This window comes from Daldinia loculata, assembly GCF_022478755.1.
Source record: "Daldinia loculata strain CBS 113971 unplaced genomic scaffold F4817scaffold_60, whole genome shotgun sequence".
NCBI lineage: Eukaryota > Fungi > Ascomycota > Sordariomycetes > Xylariales > Hypoxylaceae > Daldinia > Daldinia loculata.
Window position 1 is genome coordinate 31,790 of NW_026054914.1, and position 17,345 is coordinate 49,134.

At 47.7% G+C, this 17,345-nt stretch overlaps 3 protein-coding genes across 3 annotated transcripts; 2 read left to right on the forward strand and 1 right to left on the reverse strand.

The window, feature by feature from the left end:
- The first annotated feature begins 41 nt into the window (after window positions 1–41).
- On the forward strand, window positions 42–2,272 carry F4817DRAFT_243505 (ERG4/ERG24 ergosterol biosynthesis protein). The gene is made up of 3 exons (XM_049299067.1): window positions 42–423; window positions 487–791; window positions 856–2,272. The coding sequence occupies exons 1-3, from the start codon at window positions 359–361 to the stop codon at window positions 1,944–1,946; spliced, it is 1,461 nt and encodes a 486-aa protein (XP_049155508.1). The 5' UTR covers window positions 42–358; the 3' UTR covers window positions 1,947–2,272.
- On the forward strand, window positions 2,271–4,472 carry F4817DRAFT_243511 (uncharacterized protein). The gene has a single exon (XM_049299068.1). The coding sequence runs from the start codon at window positions 2,598–2,600 to the stop codon at window positions 4,287–4,289; it is 1,692 nt and encodes a 563-aa protein (XP_049155509.1). The 5' UTR covers window positions 2,271–2,597; the 3' UTR covers window positions 4,290–4,472.
- An 892-nt stretch (window positions 4,473–5,364) lies between these two features.
- Window positions 5,365–12,702, reverse strand: F4817DRAFT_243561 (acetyl-CoA carboxylase). Its single transcript, XM_049299069.1, has 4 exons — window positions 12,308–12,702; window positions 11,981–12,246; window positions 7,069–11,915; window positions 5,365–7,015 (listed from the first exon to the last, which is right to left on the reverse strand). The coding sequence occupies exons 1-4, from the start codon at window positions 12,488–12,490 to the stop codon at window positions 5,481–5,483; spliced, it is 6,831 nt and encodes a 2,276-aa protein (XP_049155510.1). The 5' UTR covers window positions 12,491–12,702; the 3' UTR covers window positions 5,365–5,480.
- Between the last annotated feature and the right edge of the window lie 4,643 nt (window positions 12,703–17,345).

Genomic DNA, 17,345 nt, shown 5'->3' on the forward strand with positions numbered 1-17,345 from the left:
GTACCTAAGATTACTTAAGATTTACTGGCCGACGTCTCCACATGAGCTTGGGGAAGTCGAGGTAGTAATGAAGTCAAAAATGGTGTCACTCGGAAGCCAAGATTTCCGGTAAGCTCTCCTATCTACAAAACTTCCACCTCTATCGTACCATGCGGGACGTTGGGAGCCGGTCACTTTTCACAATTTCGCACCGCCTCGAATAGACGCGTATTAAAGATCGAGACGGGTAGAAGAGGGCCAGGCAGAAAGTTATTGGATTATAAAGAGCTTTCAGGCGCTCCTCGGAGAATAACAACACTAACGAGTTCTCTCTTCCCAAACAATACTCTACCCTTTGGATCGCGACACAACTTTAAACATGTCGCCCAAGTCAAAGCAACCTCAGCCAGCGCATAGCTCGCATGGTTATGAGTTCGGCGGTCCGTAAGTGTTTATTCTAAAGACCCAATTTGAAGTTGGTAGAGCTAATGGTATATAACCGTTTAGATTCGGTACCGCTGCCATTACGTTCGGTCTTCCCATTCTCTGCTACATCTTCGCCTTTGGATGTAACGATATTTCCGGTTGTCCCGCGCCATCGCTATTAAGTCCAAAAACATTGTCCATCGAGAAATTGAAGGCCGAGGTAGGATGGCCCGAGGACGGTATCTTAGGTCTGGCTAGCTGGAAAGCTACCGGCTGGACTCTAGCATACTACTTCTTCAGCGCTCTTCTATACCGTATTCTCCCCGCTACCGAAGTTGAGGGTACGGAATTGTCGTCCGGAGGCAGGCTAAAGTATAGGTTCAACGGTGAGTATATTCTAGCTCGGAAGATCTTCACGGGATAGAGCTTAGCTAACGCAGTCTGTTAAAGCTTTCTCCTCGTACATGTTCACCCTCTCTCTCTGCCTTGCCGGTACTATTGCGCAGGGAGCCGAGTTTCCCGTATGGACCTTCATTGCCGACAACTACGTACAGATTCTGACTGCCAACATCCTCATTGCTTACGCACTTGCAACGTTTGTCTATGTCCGTAGCTTTTCTGTGAAGCCAGGTAACCCTCAGTTTCGACAGCTCGCCGAGGGTGGCTGCTCTGGGAACCTGATCTACGATTTCTATATGGGACGGGAGCTCAACCCTCGTGTTACCCTTCCAATCATCGGCGAGATTGATATCAAGGAGTGGATGGAGCTACGCCCCGGCATGCTTGGCTGGATCCTTTTAAACTGTGCTTTCATCTCCAAGCAGTACCGCACCTTCGGCTACGTGACTGACAGCATTGTATTCGTCGCCATCGTACAGACTGTCTACTGTTTGGATGCAGTGTACATGGAACCCGCTATTCTTACGACCATCGATATTACCAACGACGGTTTCGGCTTCATGCTGTCCTTCGGAGATCTCGTCTGGGTCCCCTTCATTTATAGCCAGCAAACACGATACCTATCTACACACCCAGTGACCCTCGGCTGGCTAGGTATTACAGGGGTTTCCATTCTCCTAATTGCAGGTTTCGGTATCTTCCGGTTAAGCAACCTCCAGAAGAACATCTTCCGCACGAACCCTAGCGACCCGCGTGTTGCTCATATCAAGTATATCGAGACCAAGACGGGTTCACGATTGATGACATCAGGCTGGTGGGGTGTCGCAAGACACATCAATTATTTCGGTGATTGGCTGCAGTCGTGGCCGTATGCATTGCCCACTGGTTTTGCCGGATACGTTATCCTGCCAGCTGGCAGCAATGTTGAAGGTGCTATCAAGACACTCGACGGGAGGGAAATAGTACAAGGCCCAGCCAAGTACTGGGGTATGCTTTTCACTTACTTCTACGTTGTTTACTTTGCCGTCCTTCTAATTCATCGCGACGGCCGAGACGACGAGAAGTGTGCGAAGAAGTACGGAGAGGACTGGGAGAAGTACAAGAGCATTGTGAAGTACAAGATTGTACCAGGTATCTACTAGGTCTATCTAAGTACCTTATTAAGAAGAAGATGCGACTGTAAGATGGATAGTGCAGATACAGTGACAGGGTTATAGGACCTAGGGGGTAGTTGAAAATGAAAAGGGGGGGTAATAGGGGAAAATATGTAATGTATATTCTCAACTTAGGTCCTACCTTGATTGACTACGCAGGTACATCATGTAGGTAGGTAATGTTGGAATAAATCATATTAGGTACCTGAAACCGCAGTATCCGGGCACTGGGTACCTACATGTATGTATCTCCCATGGCCCAAGTTGTGGATCACTTAGGAAACAACGATGTTGATGCCTTCCACCTCAACTCTCTTCAAATATATCAAGGAAGTAACGACGACTTCCGCCTGCCGTCATTATGAATTAACCAGTAGCCAATAGTCAGCAGTGATGACTTAACTTTTTGGTTTTAAAACCTAACAACTTTTTTCTTCTCGTCGGTCACTGATCCTTTTCAACCACCCAACAACCGTGTTGACGCCGCCAATAGTAAAAGTTGCCCACCTACGTATCTACGCAGAATACACATACGTTTTCTCGATATTTCTCGGGTGTCAGCTATTGTTAAAGAATTGGTCTTGAACCTATTTAACGAATAGTCAACAAGTACCAATCACTCAAATCAGTCGAGTTATCATGGCGAACGCAAACCATAAGCGTGCTCGTCCCTTCACGGCCGACCCCTACGACGAGCCACCCAAGAGACCAAGACCTGCATCCCCTCTCTTTACATACCATGGGCCTCCTCCCAACGACGTCTTTACTAGACCTCCCCTCAGCAGAGATGGACCTTATCACGGCTTCTATCCTGACCACTTTAGCCCGCAGTCGTCCGGGCCCTGGGGTCCAACTAACACAACTTCTGCACAGCCTTTCGACTATTCCGAATGTCTGCCCAATCCTCGACGACAGCACTCCAGGGAGAGAGACCATGATTTCCGTCCGCCTATGGCCTCCCATACCGGTCACCGACTTAGATCAAGCACAATGCCTTCAAGACCCAGGGAACCTATGTCTAATTTCCAAGACTCTTTTCAACCCCAGAATTCCCAACGAGGCCCGGACACTCTCGATGCTCGTGTTGCGGAACTCGAAGCGATTGTCAGATCACTGAATAGATCATATAATGATTTCAAGTTGCCTAGAGCTACTGTAATTCGCGACTTGCGTCGAGATATAGATAATCTATCAATGCTCGAAGGTCAAACCAATGAGTTGGAGGCACGTGTGCACGACATGTCGCGTGCTCTCCATGATCTGCAGGCTTCAACCGAAGCAGACAACGTTAATGACAAATCTACCGAACCCAAAATCCGCCAAGACGCAGCAACCCAAGCACGATCACAGATGCCAGAGCCGGGTATAGCAATTGACGACGGCGGCGATGATAGTGGTGATGATGTTATCTTCCTAGGAGAACGGCCCCTTCAAGATAGTGCTTTTGATATTCACGATAACGATAGCAATCGTGAGAATTACCAGCCGGAGGCCGTTACCCGTGACAATTTCGTGGCTTATCTTAAGAGCCTCGACTTTCGCGCACCGTATGGGATGGAAGTGTTTGTCAGCACGCCAGTTACGGCGAGAGACTATTGTCTATGTACGCTGAACGACGGCACGGTATACTTTGTACGTCTAGGAACCAGCGAGAAAGGATGGTGGAACATTGAGTATGAGCCTTATGAGCGAGCGCCCCTAATGCTGCAACGATATAAACGCGGACACCTCGATGGCGACCAACACTTAGATGCGAGGCGATTACCTTCACTGTTGCACTATCGCAGCAACGTCTGTGAAGTCGAGTACCCTGTTCCGAATTTTATATTCGCTCCTCCGCTCCGTTATGCATTACCTCTAGGAGAGATCCACGTATACCAACCGCGAGTCGACAAGGCACCACCTGACCTTATTGGTACAAATTTCTTCTTGCTTATGGATGTCACCAACTCCAAGAAGTCACTATGGATCGTATATGCATACGAATATCCCTTCAATAAAAGCAATGTCCCTAATCACTCTAAGGGTTACCAGCATGAGGAGGGTACAATCGAAACAGGAAAGTATGAATTGAACCGAAATTCGCCTCTCTGTGCGGATTTTGGCCTTTTCGATGTGGCATGCATAGCAAATAGCCTGGATGACTTTGTCGACTTAACCAAGGGAGGTATGCCAAACCTTCGTGGATACCAGCAGACTGTATGCCCTCAACTCGATCCCGTTAAAGTCCACCAGACGCTCCGCTCGACTGCGTGCATTGCACAGCCTGTATTTACAGAACCGAACCTAGACAGCCTAACTCGAGCAATCAATCAGGGGTGGAAGAAATAGGAGCCTTTATCCAACATCTCCCGAGATACCGACAGTTTTACCTAATTTGTTTTGCACGATACCGATCCGAGGGTCTTGATTATCCATCTTCATGCTAGCAATAGAATCGCGAGGTGTGAGGAGTTTGATGAACGAAGAAAAAGGAAGGAGGCCTAAGGAAATGGGATTACATCTACATTGATGCCATCCTAGGCAAATTTACCACAGGATACGGTCCGAGTGTTGGATGAACTTGACAGGTTGTTGGAACGGCGCCACTATGCATATCCTGTAAGTTATACTTCGGCTTAGCTACTATTTTGCCCTTAGATAACTGTTCAAGTTAATCTGCTTGCAAGGGCTTGTTAAGTAGAGCTGCCTTGTTAATGAACGCGTTGTTTCTTGAGCACTTTATGAAATATTCTCTACGTGAACTCGATCGAGCACGGCTTGCTTTACCTACCTACCTAGGTACCTAGGTACCTAATAAACATAAGCTTCCGCGGCGATGTTCACGTCTATTTGCTAAATCTATCAAAATACCCACGAGACGTAATCAATCCGGCAAGAGGCCAGTGTAGTAATTGTAACCAGGTAATTTCTCACTGCTACGCTTAGGCTCCGCTCGAGTGTTGTCGCTCAATGATAACCATCGGTATAGTACTCTATGGGTTTAATTACCGGCATAGTGAATTTAACAGGGTCACGTTGAGGACGGCAGGGAAACAAGAGACATAGGGTTACTTACTCTTAGGTGCCTAACCTAAGGCAAAGTGATATTCAACTCTGCCAACTATCCCCCTTTACACCTTATATGTAAACCTACCGAAAAGGGAGCTTTTACCATATGCAGCAATGCTATTATTACCCAGGCATGAGGCGAGACAAATGAATAGGAGGAGATAGGTCCTGGGATATTCCATTTTGAAAACTGAATCTTAAGTCAAGTAAACAAGGAAAACTCTGAATTGTCATCCTCATGTCCAAACATATAGGATGAGCTATCTAAGGATTTTTACACCAAGTAGAAGAACTGACAAAGATTAACCGCGCCGACGCAACGAAGACAGACGCCTAAACCAAATCCCCAAACAGACTTAAATATACACGACGTAGACTTGGCCTCCTTTAGACCATCCATACCCCGTCGTCAAATCCTACAGTTCCTCTTTGTCTCGTTTCGTTCCGCATTGACACGTATCATCACCTCGTTTACTGTAAGTACTTTAGAATCTCCTCCCGCTCCTCGACAGGCATCACATGCAGCATATCCTTCAAACCCTTAAGAGCTGAGGTCTTATCTGATCTAAGCAAATCGGCTAATCCGTGCGCAACGGCATCCGACTTGATTTGCTCGACCTTGGTCTCAATTGTCTCAGCGTTCTCCTCGTACCATGTCACTACATCCTTGTCGTTGTGGTCGAAATCGGGGACCCCAGACCAAGCTGCGAGCAGGCGAAGGTTGTGCTGACGGCTCTCAGTGGCAGCAGCGCTGTTCGAGTCAATAACCTTCGGAGATGAGGCAGTAGCCATGCGCTTGAGGATGTGTTCCTCGTTGAGACGTCTACGGACACGCCAGTAGAAGAAGCGGCGAGTATTCTTCCACTCTAAGACCTCGCGAATAGTACCCTTGGCCTTCATGCGGCCAGCGCGGTCGTGCAAGTCTGCAAACTGCAGGCCGATCTGCGCATAGATGGGTAGTAGTTGCTTCTCGCGCTCTGTCATCCTTTCTTTAAGCTCCGCATGCTCCTCCTTGGACAAGGTGCTGTCAGCAATTTGCTTCTTCAGCGAGGCGTAGAGGGGGTCCAAGCGAGACATGGTCTCTAGCTGCTTTTCTTTCTTGTACTTAATACCAATGATACCTTCGGGCTCTAGGACACCGGCACGGGATTCGACATCAGCATACATCTCCATGGCGACAGGGTTAATGGTAGGGTCGACCACAACCCAGGAGCCACCACGCAACTCGCCAAAGGGCGGGATATAAACGAAGATAGGTTGCTCAAACTTGACGAGAGCGTCGACAATGTACGAACCATATTTCAAAACTTCGTTGTACATGTCTCGCTGACCACCGGAGAAACCTCGCCAGTTGGCAAGGATCATAAGAGGAAGCTGTTCGCCGTAGTTGAAGTCGTTGATGGCCTGGGCGGTCTTGAATGCAGAGTTCGGGTACCAAACACCGCCAGCTTCATTGCTGACTTGCTCAACGGAGTCGGGGTTCGCAGGATCAGCGGGGGTAACATTTTCAACGGTTCGAGTCTCCACCGCAATAACACCCATCGGAATACCGCCAAGACGAGCACGGCCAACAACAACGGTGCGGGCCCAACCACCAAGAGTCTCAACGAAGGAGTCCTTGTCAAAGAGACCTGGCTGGAATCCGTCCTCGTCTTGCTTACCGCCAATGAGCCATCTAACATCGTGCGGCTGCTTGTTAGGCGGGGTGTATATCACCTCACGATCCCAGGTGTCGAGGCTAGGCGTAATCGGTACAGGTAAATTGCGCCGAGCAGGAACGAAAGAAAGCCACTCGACAATCTTGCACACGCCGGCAAAGTCATCATTAGCAGTTAAGTGAGACACACCATTTCGGTACATGATCTGGGTACCACCAAGCTGTAGGTTAGAGGTGTAAACTTCGCGGCCAAGCAAGTTGTTAAGGGCCTGAGCACCAGTTAGAATAATGGGCTGACCCTCAATCTGAACGGCACGCTGGCCGAGGCGGACGAGGTATGCGCCAATACCTATAGAAAATTAGCAATTAATCTCAATAAACTAGAGAAACGGTTGAGCTTACCGATAGACCGGCATGTGATGAGGGTAACTGTGAAGATGTCGTTGTATGCACGACTTGTGGCACCAGCAATAAGACCAGAGCCCCTCAAGCACTCAACACCAAGTCCGTCCTCGGCACCCACGATGGCCACAATCTTGTGGCGCTTCTCGCCCATTTCAGTGATCTCCTCGGTGATGACGTCGCGCTTAGCACCGTCTTCAAACCGCTTCTTAGCATCCGCATCTAGGTAGAGGTACTTGAAGCCCGACTCTTGCCTCTCCGGATCTTTCCAAGCTACTTTGAAGTGCGGGATAAGCTCCTCAGCAAGGCCAAGTCGCGCACCGGAGTTGGCAGAGAGATAGATTCGCGGAATGCCGAGGCTGCGAGCCAATTCCGTGCACTTGTTAAAGAAATGATCTTCTTTAGGGCCAAAAGATCCAATCTTATAAGTGATATCGTTGGCGACGACAATGAACTTCCGGCCCTCAGGGTACTCGGGAGTACGAGCATTAATGAGCCATCCAACCATACCGCACGAATTAGTGCCAGGCTCACGAGAAATCTCAATCAGCCTATCACGGTCGTCGAGTACGAGCTCGCTGTAATCAATGCACTCTCCCTGGGCAGGCTTTTTGTCATTCAATGACGGTAGCGCTTTGGTAGTCCTCGACCAAGTGTTCTCAACAGCTTGGCGGAAAAGCTCGGGGAAGTCATATACATACTGGGTACCCATCAAATGCGCCCTGTAACGCTTAGGCTGGAGCCAGTTCTTGGTAGGGTATGGCGTGCAGACAGGCAGCAAGTGCATCGATCCAATCCTGGTTGTGCCGCCGATTGAATAGAAGACCATTTCACCCTTCTCCGACTTCCGCTCCGCGTAGAGCTCAATCTGGATAATATATCCAGAAGTGTTGGTGATGATAACACGCAGAGGATAAGGCATTCCCGTAGTCGTATCCGTGCAGATAATACGAATCTCAACCTGAGAGACGCGAAGACGCCAAGCGCGAGGGCCAAACCGGTCCAAGAAACCCTGAAGAGACTGCTCGACCTCCTCAGGCTTGAGCTGGAAAACAGGAGTAAAGTTCAGGAACATGTGGTTCAAGTCGGAGTTGTTGTTGCCGATGATCTCAAGGGCATCGAAAATGTCATTGATAACTCGGTCGGCTTCAGAAACAAGATACTCGGCTGTGGGTATATCATCCCGAAGGCGGCCTGGTCGAATAACAGCGCGGGTGAAGTATCGCTTATCAGTGTCAACTCCCTTACCTATACCTTCGTACACATGGATATTCTTGTTCTCTGTGAAGACAGGAGAAAGCTTGAATTTGGCTAGTCGAGCAAGCTCCAACTGGAAGGCTAGAGCTGGCTCAACATGACGGATACTGTTGTCTTCACGGAACTCGGGTGCACGGAAAGTGTAGTAACCTGGGTACGAGCCATCGTTGTGGCCGCAAACAAAGGTAACACGACGAACTCGGTGGTTGACAAGCTCATTCTTCAATGAGTCGATTATAGGGTGGATACGTTCGAGAATTTCTTCGTCTTCGTAGGACTCTACGTCGCGGATTACAACGTTGACAACGTTGGTCAGTTCCTCTTCGAGGGGCTTTTGCGCAAAGGATTTACGCTTGCCCGTGAGGTCGGGGATAAGCCCAGGGCGCTTCCTGGTTGGCAAAACCTCCAAAGCCTTCTGGAGCATCTCATCGGCATCATCGAGATAGCGACAAGGAACGACAACTCCCTTGCGGGTAGGCTCTTCCTCGGTACGACGGTTGAGATACGACATGTCACTAACTGAGCTTATTCGGCCGAATGTACCAGTCTCAGAGGTCGGAGTGCCAGGGATAGATGGATTAGCCGACTGAAGAGGAACCGAGAACTCAGTCTGTCCAATTTTACGGAAAGAGAAGTCCCAAGACAAGAAGAGAGGAGCCGAATCAGACTCGTCCTCGTGGTACTCCAATTTCAGCAAGTTGTACGCACGGTAGGCTCGGCGGACGTACACCTCGAGAGCAGCAACATTAACCCACGGGTCCTCGTGAGCAAAGAATGACGCCAGCACGTCAAAAACAGTGTACTTAGAATCCACAACTTCCTTGATAATATCAAGGTTAGGCTCTCTGTGGTCCCAGCCAGTTTCACCATACTTGTTTTCAACTACCGACGAGCGGAGGATGTGTTCCATCTGTGCAGTTCGTTCTTCGAGAGATGGTAGTGCACACTGAATGAGAATTTCTCGAGCCTTCAGAGATACTTTAGCTGTCTGGCGCGACTCGAGTTCGGTAAGCCTGCGCAGAACTGGTCGTAGGTACTTGCCGACGTTGCCGACATTGGGCTTGTTAGGACGGTACTCCTCAAGAATTGCTAAGACTAAATGATTCTTAGAGCCGACACGGCTGTGAGATAGGACGATGCTGATGACCTTCAGATAGTCTTCTCTGTTTTCTTCACGAAGTTTTAATATGACTTCTTCGTCCTGGCTTCGACGACCCGAGAAACGTCCCTCGATTTCAGCGTAAATCTGTAAGAGGCCTGCGATAGCGTTCAGCTCGCGCACTTTCGGACCATCGGCATACTCGTCGAGAACTTCAAGAAGAGGAGCAATGGTTGTTCGCAGTGCGTCAGCCTCGCTAGGTGAAGTGTTGTCATCCAAAAATTTCGAAAAGGTCCTGGCCAGTGCCTTAGCAGGGAATTCCGAGGCTCGAGCCTTAGCACGCTCAACAACTTGCGTCAATTGAGTGTCAAGCTTATGTGGCATTCGAGAGTGGAGAGCAGCATGGTGAGAAGCCCACTCGCTGTAAGGAAGTTCTGGACTCCGCAATACTTCAATCATCTCTCTCAATGTCTGTTGCATGATTACTGAGTTGTCGTAGCCGAGTAGGATGTTCCTGAGAGTGTTATGCGTCAAGCTGAATCGCTGAGCCGGCTTGCTACCAACAACCTGAGGAGGACCGAATTCAGGAAGACCCCCGAGATACGGCTGCGCCTGTTTGACTCTGGAAGGGTCATCGAGGGCAAGGATGCCGAGGATATCACCAGCTTCGATAGTAACACCAGGCTGCTTAATTAGTTGCACGAAACCATCTTCCTGGGCTATCAAAGGCATGAACATCTTCATGACTTCGACTTCGGCAAACGTCTGTCCGGCCTTGACGTGTCCTCCGTTTTCTACGGTGTACTTGACAAGCTTACCGGGGCTGGGTGTGCGCAGCTGAGTAGGATCGTTCTCTTGCTCTAGTAGACATGTCTTGCTATCTACTGAAATACGAGTTGCACCGACTTCCTCCTTCCAGTAGACACTGTGACTTCGTCCATCTAGAAGAATGAGAAGACCACCATCGCTAAGTGCGCGAACACCGACGGAACATTTGGAGCCGTTGATGAAGAGATGGTAGCTGTCAATAGCCGCGCGAGTAGCGGTAAACTTGTATCGGTAACCTTCGTATATGAATTCAATCGGGAACACCGTTTTTAGGATATCTTTAGAAGGAACTTGACCTCTCTCAAGCCCAGAACGATATTCAGCTATGCAGGCCTCGCTAGCAATATGAGCTCTGGTTGTGGCTCCACAGACAACCGCAAGCATAGGATCGGGGCGCTCAGCGGTTAACTTGTTTGAAATGAGCTCATCCAGCCAACCAGTCGTGATAGTGTTATCTTCGAATGCTTCAGTTTCGAGCAGCTTAATGAGATACTCAACGGTCGTTCTAAAGTCACCACGAATGCTTAACTCCTTCAGAGCGACGACCATGTTCTTCCGCGAGGCGGCTCGATTCTCTCCATAAGCGAAGATATGACCAAATTGACTGTCGGAGAAACTGTGAATACTCGAGGCAGTACTGACGGAGAAATAACCCCAGACGTTGGCGCTACTCCTAAAGTTCAGGTCGTGCATCACACCATTAGAAGGCTTGAAACCCTCACCGGGATCCTCGGACGTGATTCTACAGGCTGTACAGTGACCACGAGGCTGCGGCCGCCTCTGAGTCTTGTCGCTCTCCGGGTTCTTGAACTCGAAGTCGATCGGCGTGGTAAGTTTCGGGTCAACACCATATAGTAACCGGATATCGCTAATTCGATGTAGAGGAATGCCCATGGCAACCTGTAATTGGGCCACCGGCAAGTTGACTCCGCTGACCATTTCGGTCGTAGGATGCTCTACCTGAAGACGTGGGTTCAACTCTAAGAAGTAAAATTTGTCGTCCTCGTGAGAGTAAAGGTATTCGACCGTACCAGCAGAGACGTAACCTACGAGACGACCAAGACGTACGGCAGCTTCCTCCATGCCTTTGAACGTAGGAGGCTTGGCAATCGTAACGGGAGCTTCTTCAATGATCTTCTGGTGTCTTCGCTGCACGGAACAATCTCTACCAAAAAGCGAGACGTTGTTACCATACTGGTCAGCCAGCAATTGCACCTCCAAATGCCGAGCATTGCCCGCCAACTTCATGATAAAAATTGGCGAGCCGGGAATCTCGTTCGCGGCAGCTTTATACAACTCCTCGAATCCCTCTTCGGACATTGCTTTTCGGATACCCTTACCACCACCACCTTCGGAAGCCTTAATCATGACTGGGAAGCCAATTTCCTGGGCCTTTTGCAGACCCTCTTCCCAAGAGCCAACGCATCCTTTCATGTATATGTCATCGGCCACGGTAACAATACCATTATCGTCTACCTCGACCTGATCAACACCTGTTCCCGACCACGGTATGCAGGGTACTTTGGCATGTTGTGCAACGATGGTAGAAGAAATCTTGTCACCAAGTGACCGCATGGCGGAACCGGGGGGGCCAATAAAGACAATCTTCTTCGGCGATGCCGCTAGGGACTCTGGGAGCTTAGGGTTTTCTGAAGCATGACCCCTATAAATGACGTGTTAGACTTGACTTTTACAACAAATTTAACTTCGAAATCTTTATAAACTCACCATCCAGCCCAGACAGCATGAACATTCATCCGCTCGGCAATATCCACAATCAGCTCGACGTTAGCATAATTGTGGTTATTTGTGCCTCCGGGAACCTCGACATAGTGGTCGGCCATTCGGATATAATCCGCATTGGCTGCCAGATCTTCCGGTGTGGCCATCACCGTGAACTGGATAGCCCTCTCGTCGCCGAAAACTTCGTACGCCCATTTTCGCACAGATCGGATCTCCTTGACGGCGGCAATACCGTTGTTGGCGATCAGAATCTAGAGATGAGTGTTAACGAATCCTATACTGTCTCCTCTAACTCGATTTCAATCTTCTTACGTTTGTAATGACTGTGTGCCCGTCATGTGAGGCTACAAAGTCCTTGACCTTGGACGCGGGGGCATTTTCTAGCCTGTTACCACCAATGAAGTGCTCTGGTATATTTTGCTTCTCGGCATAAGTGAGCTTGCCATTGGCGACGGGCACCGTCCGGTTGCCATTGGCGACTTCTGTAGAAGACATTGTGTCGGATGTGGAGAGGTAGATGTAAGGTGCTTCAGCGGCGCAGGTGATGGTTGCCGGACTGATGAATCGGAATAAAATGTCTAAGGGGTCATGAAAGCAGAGCGGACGCCCTAATCGAGCTGCTGAACAACGCCAAAGACTTGCAATTGTGCCTTAACGAAGGATACGTAGGCGGGGAAGAATCGGAGTGGGGGAGGTTCCGATTGTGGTACGTGCGTTATGGCTAAAGCTGAGGTCAGAGCTGAGGTCAGAGTAGGAGAGTAAAAGTAAGTTGAAGATGTTTCGGCTGACCTCCCGCAATTCTGTTCAAGGCAGAGTTAGTGGCAAGGTTGAGGGGGAACTAAGAGTGAAGTTTTGGGGAATAGAGGATATCAGAATCATGGCAGAAATTGCGAAGGTCAGTAGGAAGGTCAGCTACTCGCAGAATCTGCGAGAATTGCTTGGGTTCCTATCTGATCCACAGTCGAAATATCGTTGTTGAGCTTGTGTGCTACCCTCGTCGATCAAGAACGGGGAGACACGGCCGCAGGAGTAAAGGAACGGCAAAATAGTCGGGGTATAAGTGAATATCTGAATATACACTTGATATGCATATACAAGGGTTACCACTTACACGTAAAATACAACTGTAAAGCCAGATTCAATCTTCGACTTTCATGCATTTGACTTTGTCGTCGAGATATTAGAATTAGAGGGGAAGAATGTATCAAGCGCTGACGCACCGACTACAACTAGTTGGTGAGGAAAGCAGAAAAGCTGGAAAGTTTCAGAGAGGAAAGGCGAAGAAGTTGGCCGGACATCCAAGCCTTTTTGGACGAGAGGGATACCGTGATGTACATGTCCCAAGCAAGCCCCAGGGCAAGAGAAAAATAAAAAAAGAGGATCGGAGCTTACACTAAACTGACAGACTAGCGATTAGTTCGGGGAATCAACGAGGCTGATACGGTTAAAATGAACCTAATCGTACTGTTATGATCGACACCTAAGTCATCTTTTCGACCAATCATAGGTGACTCCAGGGTGTTGGGGATCTCCTAGCGTCCTCTAAAGTTAGGCTGTACGTCTCGGGTCAGGTTCAACTGCTACAGGCGCGGCAGGTGCGGCCGGGTACAGTACAGGTACAAATCCAAGGACATCTTCTAGGTACATCTTAGACCGAAATTTGCCTGGGTCCCATATAGATGGATACCGTCATAGTAAGTACAGACCCAACTTCCCACATGGCTGAATAAGATTTTAAACTTATTGGGGTCACATTAGATCAAGGGGACGGGGCATTTCCGTTTTGTTTTAACGTCCCTTAAGTCCGGCCAAAACAAGATATGGAAAACCAATTGAATAAAAAGCCAATTGGCATTCTTAATCATTAGACGCTCTGATGCATGATAAGTGCGTTGAACTATATTTCACCTACGATTATTACATTCACGACAGTTCTAACATAAAGCAGCTGTCAAGTCCATTTAGCTTAGAGGACAAATAAAAAAGAAGATCGGCAAAGCGTTAACGCATCTGCCTTGATGTTTTATTTACTAACTACCTATACATACATGTAGTCCATAGTCGATACCATGGATAATATCACATCCGGACTATATCATATCAAATTAACGGAATAGATCGGGGTTCCCCCGAATATATCTATCATCCTCCCAGTCCCAATCACAAACCTCTTTCTACTTCTTTATCTTATTTCCGCGCCCTCTCCTCAATAGCCACATCTACCAGAGTAGTAGTATCTAACTCTACACATAAAAGATACAATACAGTAAGAGGACGTCTTTTCCAATGCTGTCCCGGTGGACTCTCTCCACTCATTACCCGAATCTCAACAAATGTTTCCTAATCCAGTAAGAACCTTCTCGGGAAGTGGGACAAATTGGGTGAGAATCCCATCTATTTTATTTTACAACTAGGAGGTAGTGAGTGTAGTTGTCGTTATGGGTTTTGTCTTTGTTCCGTACATATTCCCCTTGGGCCGGCACCGGGCCGCCACTATCTCGATAGCTACCTTAACCTAAGATATGTATGTACACCCATTTACTTTCCAGCTCCCAATCATGTCCCCAGGGTCCCCTCAGGACAGTGGCCAATGCTTACTGTGCATGATCCATCCCCCGGCGTTATCAGTGCACGCCCATCATCCATCATCGTAATCATCTTGGGTCATCATTGCGAAATCCGCTTACTTGTTCCGTGTTGTATTGACAAACATTCCGGAAGATCGTCAAATACTCCGGGGACCGTACGTTTTGTAGGTATTCTAGTTAATTGTTATAACTCTCCACCTGCCATCGTTAATTATACACTTAAATATCTTCGAGCTCCATCTTTTTTTAAACCAATAATGACCTTGATTATATCATCGTGCAGGAGACAGTTTAGCATGTACCCAGGTATCATCGAGTTACAGATCTAAAGTGAACTCAATTGTTGGGGTAAATTTCGACACTAAAAAAATGGGAGCCACATAGTCTGCGACAAGTCGGCTATCCAGTGGTCCGGTTCAGTTACGGTTCCTGAATTGGCCAATTATTTTGTAGGCGAATTAGTAATTTATCGAGTTGCTCGCTTAAACGAGTCAAGCCCAAATTACAACCAAGTTCGTTGTGGAACACGATCTTGATTTTGTTGTCTTGCTCGATTCAATATTCAATATACCAGGCAGCTAATATGCTAAATTGGTCTAGCACAACAAGCCGGCATTTCCCAACTCTTGAACTATTTCCTTCTACATTATCTTTTTGTTGTTGATTTTTTCGCTTGTCTGTCGTCATTATCCACCGCTGCCAAAATCTGGGAATTCGGAATTCTCATCTCCACCAAAGACAAGCGCAGGTCCCCAACATCATGTCCGGCGTTATTCGGAACAATCGAATATTACACGCGTAAGCATGCATAATTCATGCCCGTTTGCGCCTCAATCGCGCATCCGTATCTTATCAAGCTATCTCCGTTTTGAACCAACCATCTCTTAATCAAGTCAAGCAACTACCGCCTACCACTTGGGGATTATCCGTGTGATACTATACCATTAATTGACTAAGCAAATCCTAGAGGATCTTCCTGTCATCCGCGATCCATGTCAGGAAGTGAAACACCCCGGTGACCGAAGAAATCCGGCCTTGTCAAACAACCCACTATAAGATTATAGGCCGTCAAAAGCCACCATCACCGCAACACTCTCACTGGCTACTCATCAGTACGGGGTTAGGCACCCGACTCCTGTATATAGTCCCCGGGTAAGCAGCATGTGCTGGATGTGTCTTTCCCCGAGAGCAAGCCCGTCCAGCCTCGCCTCAGTACTAGAAGCAATTCCTATAGGATGTAAGCCCGTCCCCAGAATATCGGCACTGGGCTTCGGTTCCCCGACAGGACCAAGGACAATTCGTCTCTTCTCGCTAACCGTTATCGAGATACACCTTCGAATCGTATAGAAGGCGAGTTTGCCAATTTGGATCTGAACAAGGCTAGCTCGGCGTGTTTATCGAGAGAGCACGGCCGTCCAACGAATAAAGTGACGAATAATTATTGGTGGGGTCTAATTCCAACCCGCCTTAATACGCTAGAAGTCTATCCAAGCACTTAGATATAATAGTCTATTTGTCAAGCTCATCTCCTGCTGCACGTCGACGGGACGAGTCGGCTTCTAGTTTCGCTGCTAACACGAAACTGTCATCCTGCAGCACAGCTGTGAAGTGATCCACCGACGCTCTGTCACAGACGCACCTATGACGAACAGAGAGATGCTCGCGTCTATCACGTGTGGGTCGTCCCCATCTGCCGATTACAGTAATAGTATCAAGTTACAGTAATGCCAGCCTTATGCCATCCCTATTAGGTATGTATCATTGATGCGTTCTGCAGCCATGTGCAACGCTTTTCTAGAACACGACAGGTAGCTTCTACTAAAGGCATCAAGCGTGGTAAAAGAGCCGACCGTGTACCCGGATATGTGTCTGCATGAACTCTAGCCATAGACCCGTACTGGTTGTTATCACCACCGGAATGCAATACCTAGAAATAACACAGGATAACAAATGACTTCCTCCGCATGTAGAAGGTAATATAGATATTATTCTGTTAGAAGATAGCTTTAGATAGTATTTCCCAAATTATCAATACTTGGTTGGTAATCTACTCCTTTCTATATTACTTCTTATACGGTTCTATTTTGAATATATACGTAAAGACAATTGGATATAACTACCTGAGCACTTATCCTAACATGCCACACATATGTCTCAAGCCCTTGACGTATTAATATAGTACCACTACTTGTTTTCATCGCCGGTTATATCTCTCCCTTACATAACCCCAAACGTACCTAGCCTAGCCATCTTAAACTATAAATCGTAGGGAGAATCTATCTTGAGTACCTAAACTAGTATATATATCCACCCCCTCGGACACAAACTTCTATAAAAAGCCAAGTACCCGGAGTTCTCCTAAAGCTCTTCATGCCATGTGTTACTCACCTAGAGCTATGCGAAGTTCCAACCGTATACAGTAACGAATTTCAGCAACTCCTTGTATATTACCTTATACCCGTCTAACATATCTGACTCATGACATGTATACCTTCAATACGTTAATAGGTATACCTGTTATATCCTTTCATACACAGATTTGACCAAGACAATTCCCCAAGTTAAACCCTCTTCTGACCGATAATGATAGTAAACACTGATAATAATGATAAGTTCTGTTAAAATGTCTTGTAATGAAAAGTTATATCGAAACCCACTTTCTAGATACGAAAAGCCATACCTTGTATACGTTAGGTTGTATATATAGGTCTATTTACCCTCAGATGTATGTATATTCTAGGATCTGGCTCTTCCTAGGCTTA